This window comes from Hippocampus zosterae, chromosome 1, assembly GCF_025434085.1.
Source record: "Hippocampus zosterae strain Florida chromosome 1, ASM2543408v3, whole genome shotgun sequence".
In the NCBI taxonomy this organism is placed as follows: Eukaryota; Metazoa; Chordata; class Actinopteri; order Syngnathiformes; family Syngnathidae; genus Hippocampus; species Hippocampus zosterae.
Window position 1 is genome coordinate 9,118,907 of NC_067451.1, and position 9,926 is coordinate 9,128,832.

At 41.5% G+C, this 9,926-nt stretch overlaps 1 protein-coding gene across 1 annotated transcript in view; it reads left to right on the plus strand.

Moving 5' to 3' along the window:
* The window catches only part of LOC127600338 (protocadherin-1-like), a 110,958-nt gene extending 104,574 nt beyond the window's left edge, over window positions 1-6,384 (plus strand). Inside the window, exon 5 of the mRNA XM_052064879.1 lies at window positions 644-6,384. Within this exon, the coding sequence (XP_051920839.1) occupies window positions 644-1,083 (440 nt within the window). The 3' untranslated portion in view covers window positions 1,084-6,384. The remainder of the gene's footprint in view (window positions 1-643) is intronic.
* The last annotated feature ends 3,542 nt before the right edge of the window (window positions 6,385-9,926 follow it).

Below are 9,926 nucleotides of genomic sequence, written 5' to 3' on the forward strand. Positions count from 1 at the left end.
TCATAGAACGGCCAAGACCAAACATTTGAAGCCCTGCACCCACTTTTAAAATCCTGACTGAAATCAACAGTTTAGTCGATAGCGCTCTTCATTTTGCACCCCCTTGGCAACAACAAGACTGAATTGTTGCACCTGTATTTCCAGCACATCCATATCAAAATATAAATTAGAGCAATGTGTACTACAGCTACAATGCATACATAGTATGTCGTATTAGACCGTGAAGAAAGTGTTTCATGACACACATCATTTTCAAAAACCCCATTGGCGCACGATAACCCCCCAGTTGCCCCCTCCCCGCACCCCCAAATAGTCATAATTCAACCTCTCTATTTTTTTTCATATACTTGGGAGTGAAAACACATCAATGTTTACCACAAAGCATCTTGGCGTTTTTAATCTTGGGCACGTCCCGGAGAGTGCCCAATGGAGGTGCACGTATCCCACTTTTTCTATAAATGTTTCCACTATTACGGTTTTAATCTTGTGCACCCCCGGGGGTCCTCCCCCCTGGGAAAGCTGTTTTTATAGACAAAGTTAATTAAAGTTTGTTTTCAGGTGGTTGTTGTTGCTGTCGTTATGCCAATGGGACTTATTGAGTGTGTGTTGTGTTTTGTGCCTCCCCCCCCCCTCCTTACTGCAGACCTAAGGCCTCTCCCGGATGTGGCCATGACGGGCAACTGCACACGTGAGTGCACCGAGTTTGGACACTCAGATTCGTGCTGGATGCCAGGTCAACCGTCGCCCAACCGCAAAGTTTCCAAGGGAGCCGCCGTCCCCCCCAAGCTGTCCACCTTCGTGCCTTACCAGGATATGGACGCCACCCGCGAGCCGCCGCCCCCACCGCCTGTGGCCAACAACAGCCCCAAGCCCGTCCCTGTGGAGGAGCGAGGCGTGGGCGGGAGCAGGGTGGCTAACATGCGCTTCATGACACCCTATAGCAGTGCCTACCCCCTGGGGGCCACTGGCCAGACCCCCGCCAAAGACTGCGGCCTGGAGGAGATCCCCCTCAGCCAGGCGGTGGAGTTCCACTCGGCCACCACCCCGACAGGCCACGCCGCCAAGAGGGAGATCTATCTGTGAGGGAGGCCCGCGCACCACGGTAACCATCGCTTCCAGTTGACGCTGCTCGCCAGAACACCTCACCCTTCAAACACCTCATCAGCCCTCAAACACCTACCTGTCTTACCACTAAACCACCTCACTGTCACGGTAAAGACCTCACCCGACCCCAAACAACTCACTGCCCCACCCAAACACATCATCACCACCACCACCTCACTTTCCCCCTAAACACCTCACCAGGCTTTGAAAAACCTCCCTCACTCTATCACCTCCCCACTCTATACACCTTATGTGATTTCCAAACACCTCACTTACCGCACCTGAATACCTCACCACAACCCTAACCACATCCTTGTCCCATTAAACCATTTACTCTTCCACCTGACCCCTCACCATACCCCAACCACCTCACAACCCCTTTAAACATCTCACCAGGCCCTCAAACATCACACCTTACACAACACCCAACCACCTCCCGTAGTACCTCACCATACCATTAACATCTTCTCTGTCATAATAAAGACATTACTTTACCAAACACCCATGTCACCCGCACCCAGCTCACCTTCTGGTTGAACACATCTCACTTCCCTCCGATATCTCACTTGATACCTCACTACTTCCCGTAAACAGCTCACTGGACCCCAAAACACCTCCAAATCCTTCCATACACTCATCCTAGGCACTCCCCGGAGAGTGCCCAGTCGAGGTGCGCGCATCCCCCTTCCTACCGCTCCAACATCAGCCAATCAGCATTGCCCTAACTGTTCCCCCAAACACCTTACTGCCCTATTAAACTCATGACTGCCCCGTCCGAACACCTCAGTGCCCCCAAACACCTCACACAAAAGCTCCCACGTACCCAAGCAACTCCCTGCCAGATTTAACACCTTCACGGACATATCCAAACAGCTGGCCAATGCCCTATACACCTCACCACCCCTAACAAATCTCTTATCGAGCACCTCTCCAACCCTTAAACACCTCACCTGTGCCTGGCTGTGTTATAGCACAGTCTCCCTTATCCTCCCTTCCCTTATGCTCACTGCTCTAGGCCCCACCCACTTGGCTTTGTGCCAGCCAATCAGCTGTAAATGAGAAAATGGAAGGAATGTAAACAAACAATGCTTTGTGTCATTAATTTTTTTCACCCACCAGCCCCCACAACCCCTCGAGTAGACGATGTTGTAAATCCTTTCGCAGTATTCTGTGTGAAACTATCTAGCCTGACTTTGGACTTCTTTCTTTGGATTTTTGGAGAGAATTTGCCCACAACCATTCTGGACATCAAACAGCCTGGCCTATTTTTTTCCCAATGTTATTGTTTTTTTTGTTTGTTTCCAGGACGTTTGACTTGTTTACACATGGTGGGAATCGTTTTCTCCCAGTTTCTACATGTAAATATGGTGAAGCTCACGTGACGTCACACTACAGGACTGATGAGTTTTGCATGTACAGACCCTGCTGGGATTATTATTATATATATATATATTTTTTTTTTTTTTTGAGGGGAGGGGGATATTTTTTTTCTTCTCTTCAATATCACAACACACTCGTGATGGCACAACACCATTGGGAAGTAATCCACATGCCCAGAGTGGAAGTTTAAAGCTTCCAAGTCAAAACTGAAATTCTCAGCATTGTCATGATGAGAGCTGAAGGTTGCATTTTTTTTCTTGATTGTTGTCGTCGTCCGGATTAAATGTTGAATTCAACATTTAAACAGAATTTATATTTAAATCATCACAAATGTTAAAGTTGAATTCAATTTAAATTCTAAGCACTGAGAACCGTAGTTTCATCCAAAGGAGCTTGAAAGTTGACAGGAAATGTCAAAGCAGCAGCTCACTATTGACAAAATTGTTCTTATGACCGTTGCTTTGTTTTTTTGAAATTAATTAGTTGTATGAGTGTATCAAGGCAAATTATTCCATTTGGAGGGCTTTAATGATGATTCTTTCAGACAGAAACAAAGCCTGATGGGTAAATTGACTTTGTGTGGGTTTTTACATCTACTCAAAGATTCATCCAAAATGAGTTTCGTTTGACCCCCCCCCCCCCACAACCTGCTCTGTGGCACCCCATGAGCAGTCTAGTAGTTGGCCATTTTTGTTTGATTTTGGCCCCTGTTTTGTTTAATTGGTCCGTTTCCAGTCGTGTTCATTTCAAAAGTAGGTTGTGAAGTACGATTTCCATTTCAAGGCCCAACATATGCTCCTGCCTTCCTCCCCCTCCTCCTCCTTTCGTCTTTCCTCTCCTTTCGTGCCTCCCGAGCGGCCGGCGTGTTTTGCTGCATGAGGTAAAGATGGTGGACGGAGGTTATGCTGACTCTTTGCCACCAATTAACCTCCACTGACCCTCAGTGGCCTTCTGCCGCCCATGTTGGTTTTGAGTGAGTGTGTGAGCAAAGAGAAAGAGAGAATGTAGTTAATTTCTTAAAGTTTAAAAGCAGCGCAACAAATTCTTTTTAAGTCTTAATGTGAGACTTTTTGACCCTCTGAAGAAAAAAAAGAATTTCTCTTCCCTTCTTTTATTTATTAGCCTGACAGAATCCCCCCCCCCCCCAAAAAAAAAAAAAAATCACTGCCGTCGCTGGCCTACAAATTACATTCAAACTAAACTCCAAATTTCTGGTGTTTTAATTTTGGTTTGCATGGGTAGCCTACAAAATAACCCACAAAAAAAAGTTTCAAGATAGCTTGATAATAAGACATAGCGAGTATGCCATTTTGTATCCTTGCTTCCTGAAAATTTATGGAAATATTAAGTCCACACTCGCAGTTTGACTTGGCAATTTGGAAGTTAGTGATAGACAGGTCTATCATGAGCAGATCCACAAACACAACTTTTAAAGGAGCCATGCCAAAAAAGATTTGGAAGTTTGCCATTGTTGTTCGAAACGGTTCATTTCATTTCATCCACTTTCGTGAGTCGCCCAAAAACACCTCAAAATTTAGTCCAATTGCTGCTAAATTCGAACCTTGCCTACCAAACCTGTTCTGATGAAAAGGCCCTTTTTTGGTTCATTAGTTAGCGACCATGCGTGCTTTACAATTTCCTTTTCACCAATATTTCTGCCACCCACTCCAGGAAGAAGTAGTTCATTAGCCTCATGGCTAACTTGCCTGTGTTATATATGAGAATGTTTTTGGAAATAATCAAAAAAATGACCATAAAAATAAATTTTAGCAAGCACGTTGCTACTTTTTTTTGGTTTGAATCACAATGTTAAAAATTACTTAGGCAACCACGTACTTAGGTCAAGCTACAAGTCAAAACCTGTTTGGTTTCCATCCTTGCATTGTTTGCTAATATTTAGTCTGAAAAATTCAAACATTTTGGAGTTATTAATTGTATTTTTGTCACAATAAACAAAGGACACAAAGTTGATCCCTTCAGCTTTCATCGAAGCTCGAAAGTGAAGTTGGGAACAAATTCAAGCAAACATTAACCAAGCTCCTCCTTCCCGCACACGCAACATGCTAACGCTAACACTGAGCTGAGCGCGTCTTACATTCACGCCGCCGGGTGCCTTGTGGAGTGCGTACCGCACGAGTGGCAAGAGTCCGAATCTTTTGGTTTCTGGAAACGGGGAAGTCGGGTTTCGTGAGAAAAAACAGGTTGTTAACATTTCTAAAGAAGGAAAATAAACTGTTCAAGTATTTTGTATTCCAAAACAAAATCGGACAACTTGACACTCAAATTTGAAATGTTTCTTTACGATTGAGTGATAAGCATTGGAATCGACATTTCCCACAATTCATTTTTTTTCCTCAACTGTGTATTATAACTCTGAGCATGAAACAAGCAGACTTTATAAATATGAAAATGTTTTTTGGGCTGTCACATTTTTCTTAGGTGATCAGTCAATCGTTGCTTTCTTGTATCAATATGCGCTCAATGTTTTTATTTATTTAATTTTTCTCTTTTTGAACAAAACATAAGTGAGCGGGCACACTGTGTTTTTATACTTCCAAAAATCAGAAGTTGATGACGTTGGCGCCATTCAAAATGGGAAAACATCTCAGAAAATCGGTCAACGTCTGACAAGTCCAAATCATGACTTTGAATACCAATTTGTCACGATCTCTCATGTTAACGATACATTTTAGCCGCTAACAGGAAGTTGTGTTTCTTCGAATGTGTTGGGAAAAAAAAATGTTAATCTCAAATTAATTACGCAGGAATTAAATGAAGTTGACACTTGATCATTGCAGACGTTCAGCTGAAATAATTTCAGACATCAATGGAAGTTTGTGTCTTAGAGTGTGTTTCAAATGACGAAATTGTAAGTTCGTAAAGTCAAAATGATTCAATTCACCAAAAGGAAATTGACGAAAAAAGCGAAGCAAATTAGGTCAAATGTACGAGGAATGCAAATGATAACATGTTAAATATCTTTAGATTTTTTTTCTCTTAGTCATAACAGTAACCCATTCAATATTTTATTTAAAAAAAAAGCTCTTAAAGCTCTTTGTTGCTTTATTAAAAGAAATGTCGAGTGTAATGTTTAAGTCGCCTAAACAGTTTGTTGTTATCTATTGGTTAAAAAATGGACACCTTTAAAATGATTAAAGTGACGAAAACAAATCAGTGTTCCCAGAATCTAATGGGAAAAAAAAACCTACGGTAAACTAAAAAGCAGTGTTTGAAAAATTCCATCAACTTGTGAATTGGACTGAATTTGTATTTATTTATGTTTTGTTTTTTAGTACCACATTTGTTAATTATGATTTTGATTCAAAGAGCGTAACAAGTTGATGAGTTAATTCTGTAAAATCAACTTGATCATAATGCGTGAAAAAAATAACCACAAATTAAGTCAAACATATGAGAAGCGTAAATATATGACGTATTACCAGGTAATTGTTTCCTATTTCAAAAACAACCCTCATTAGTTTTTTTGTTTTTTCGACAAAAAAACCCACACAAAAAATGGTGATAGTTTTCAACTGCCATAATGCGTGGAAAGACCATCTTTGAAGTAATTGTGAGATAATTCTCAAACCGGATTTGTTCCATGAAAATTTGCTTCACCGTCTCAGTTGCAATTACGTTATTTACATCAGAATCATGACAGAAAGCTGACTTAAAGTCATGTTATCACTCTGTGAAAAAATAAAAATAAAAAATAAATTAAGTGAGACAGACATACGAGAAGTGCAAATGAACGTTTTAAATGTATTATTGTAGTTCATGGTTTAATATTAAAAAAAAAACTTTGATTTTAAAATATTTTTCTATTATCTCAAACTGGCTGATTAAAAAAAAACGCACCGCATTTTTATAATGTAAACGTGTAATTTGCAAACGTGATTTCTTGTTAATTTGTTATGACCTCACAAATTAATGAAATGGATTTAATTCAAGCTGCTAGGACACAAATCGACATTGACTTGATGTAAAAACAAAAAGAAACCTGCAAAAAGGGCAAATGACCGTTAAAAATCATTATTTTAATCGTTTCAGATTGGAAAAAAACCCAATAATTTTGTTGATTCTTTTTTAAAAGAGGCGATATTTTTCAAATGCCACAAAATAGCCTACTTGTTTTTTGCAGTTACGTATCTGGAAGAGGTTTTTTGGCTAACAGGTTAACGCGAGGAGTTTGTAAACATTTTTTTCTGTACCCTTATGATGCACACAAAAAAGCTAAAAAATTAAAATTAAAAAAAATGTGGAAGCAGCAACACCAAGATTCCCAACTTCGAAGCGGAATCCTTTTTTTTTTCTTTTACCGAATTATAGAGAAGAAGCCTGTCCATGTTTGTAGACTTGCTGTGGGTCGGTTAATATTTCTATAGAAACAATGCTAGTGATGCCTTGTTTTTTGTACAGTTTTATGTACATGCGATTGTTTTTTTATTTGTTGTTGTTGTTGTTTTTCTTTTTCTGATGAGATGACAAATACGAATATATATAAATATCTATATCGACTCTCTTGTATCTATACTCGAAGCGTGTGAAGGAAATGTGGCGTGTAGGCTCGTCCAATGTTCGTAGGCTCGCGTAGGCTCGTCGCGCCGCTCGTCCAATTTTCATTTGGATGTTTATTTTTTTTCCTGTTTTTTAAAGACGTTATAGCGGAGGAATGTCGAGTGACGTATTTGAGTTTTGGGTTTTTGTTTGTTTTTTGATGGTTTGGACTTTTTCTTTTTTTTTGTCCATCTGCATGTTTGACTTTGGAATCAATGTCAGTGCTTCTTTTTGGGGTGGGGAATTTTTGCTGAGCAAATCAAAGAAATGATTGACATGTAATGACTTTTTCCTCATAGCTTTACAATAAAATACATTCAGTCCAACCGTGGCGCCACCTGCTCTCTGATTCGTGGACGGACTTGGAATTCATAAACAAACGAATTAAGCTGTCCGCTGTAGTGACCGCTGTGCCTGAAAGAGTTCATCAATCATTTTGTTTATATTTTGAATTCATTTCACGTATCCCAACATTTCGATTCCATTTCCTCTACTTCAAAAGGGTCCCGGTACTTTTGCCGATATTTTTACGAATCGTGGGTATCCGTGATGGAGGAATGACATCACAGATATATGGATGACATCACCGTAACAACTCTTCTCCATCCATCCATCACTCCATCTTTCCCTCTGTCCATTTCTCATGTCTCTGTCATCCATCATTCCACATCGTTTCAGTCATCTATCTGGCATCCTGGGGTCATTCCGTTTTTTTTCTCTCCATCTGATCTTCTTTTTACATAAATGTTTTCATGTGTCCATCATTTCATTTTTTAACTTCGATCGAGCCATTTTCCCCGCATCCATCTTTGCTTTTTTTTTTTTTTTTTTTTTATGTGTCCAGGGCGGCCCGGTAGTCCAGTGGTTAGCACGTGGGCTTCACAGTGCAGAGGTACCGGGTTCGATTCCAGCTCCGGCCTCCCTGTGTGGAGTTTGCATGTTCTCCCCGGGCCTGCGTGGGTTTTCCCCGGGTACTCCGGTTTCCTCCCACATTCCCAAAACATGCGTGGCAGGCTGATTGAACACTCTAAATTGTCCCTAGGTGTGAGTGTGAGAGCGGATGGTTGTTCGTTTCTGTGTGCCCTGCGATTGGCTGGCAACCGATTCAGGGTGTCCCCCGCCTACTGCCCGGAGACAGCTGGGATAGGCTCTAGCACCCCCACGCTACCCTAGTGAGGATCAAGCGGTTAGGAAGATGAAAGATGACCATCGTCTTTGTCATTCTTTCCCCCTTCTGTCTTTGGAATTTGTCCATTGTTCATTCCTCATCATTTATTTTTTCATCTGCCCATCTTTTTGAATTTTTCCTCTGTCCATCTTTTGCATTCTTTTCATCTTCCGCATTTCTATCTGTCCTTCATTTCATCCATCTTTTAGTCTATCTGTCTTTCCACATCTATCTTTAGGTTGAATCATCTCACATCTTTTGATTAGCCCTTTTTTTCCCACTCATCTGCTCATCTTTTTACGTCCATCTTTTATCTGCCGATCGTTTCATCTTGCATCCTTTCATTTATCCACCTTTTTTATCAATCCAGGCATTTTCCACATCCATCTTTACTTTTTGGTCTGTCATTCTTTTTTCTTTTCCATCTTTCAAACCTGTCCATCTTACATTCCTCTGTCATGATTTTCTTTTTCAAACTTTCGTGTGATTGTTTCTTCGTCCAACATTTCATCTGTCTTCATTTCATCCATCTTTCCACATCGTCTTTTTTGTCCGTCTATTTGTCACTATTTCACCTTTCCATCTTTTGAAACTTTTATTCTCTTCTCATGGACCTCCTCTTATTCATCCAGGAACAGTCCAGACGCACACGCACACGCACACACACACACACACATGTACACAGATCATTTCTTTGATTGAGTGAAGAAGAAAATGTACTTGAAGCACGTCACATCGTTTCAGCCAAAATCAATACAATCATTGATCGGCTTAGCACGCACACTCACACACACACGCACACATACCCACACACGACTCGTTGACAGCAACAATGCCACCTGATGACACAAAGCAGTCGCCAAGGCACGAGGCTGCGCTGCATCGTCCATGCTCCCGCGGCGTCCTCCCATGCTAATTTGCGTGTTGCTAATTAGCGACTGATGTTAAAAATAGTCGCAGCGAGCGAGCGAGGTGATGTGGGTCAGCGCGACCGCCTTTATCCTCTTTCCGCTCACCACCACGCGAAGCCTTCAGGCTGGAGTCGCGTTCATCTCTTCTGTCTTCTTTTTGTCATTGAGCATAGCAGATTGTGTCTTTGGTGAAGCAGCATGTGGCTTGTCACGCCCAATCATAGGCATACGAATTGCAAGTAATGCAAATTCATTCATTCATTCATCTTCCGAGCCACTTGATCCTCACTAGGGTCGCGGGGGTGCTGGAGCCTATCCCTGCTGTCTTCGGGCAGTAGGCGGGGGACACCCTGAATCGGTTGCCAGCCAATCGCAGGGCACACAGAAACGAACAACCATTCGCACTCACACTCACACCTAGGGACAATTTAGAGTGTTCAATCAGCCTGCCACGCATGTTTTTGGAATGTGGGAGGAAACCGGAGCACCCAGAGAAAACCCACGCAGGCCCGGGGAGAACATGCAAACTCCACACAGGGAGGCCGGAGCTGGAATCGAACCCGGTACCTCTGCACTGTGAAGCCGATGTGCTAACCACTGGACTATCGGGCTGCCCTGTAATGCAAATTTACAAACAAAAAAAATAAAAATATAATTCAGGACAGTGCCCAAAAATAAATATGATGAGAAAATAATTATGAATTATAATTAATTCATATATTATACTGTATATATTTCTAAAAAACATTCAGTCGACATTTAAAACCCTATTTTGAAAACCTAACCATAGTTTAATACACTCATAT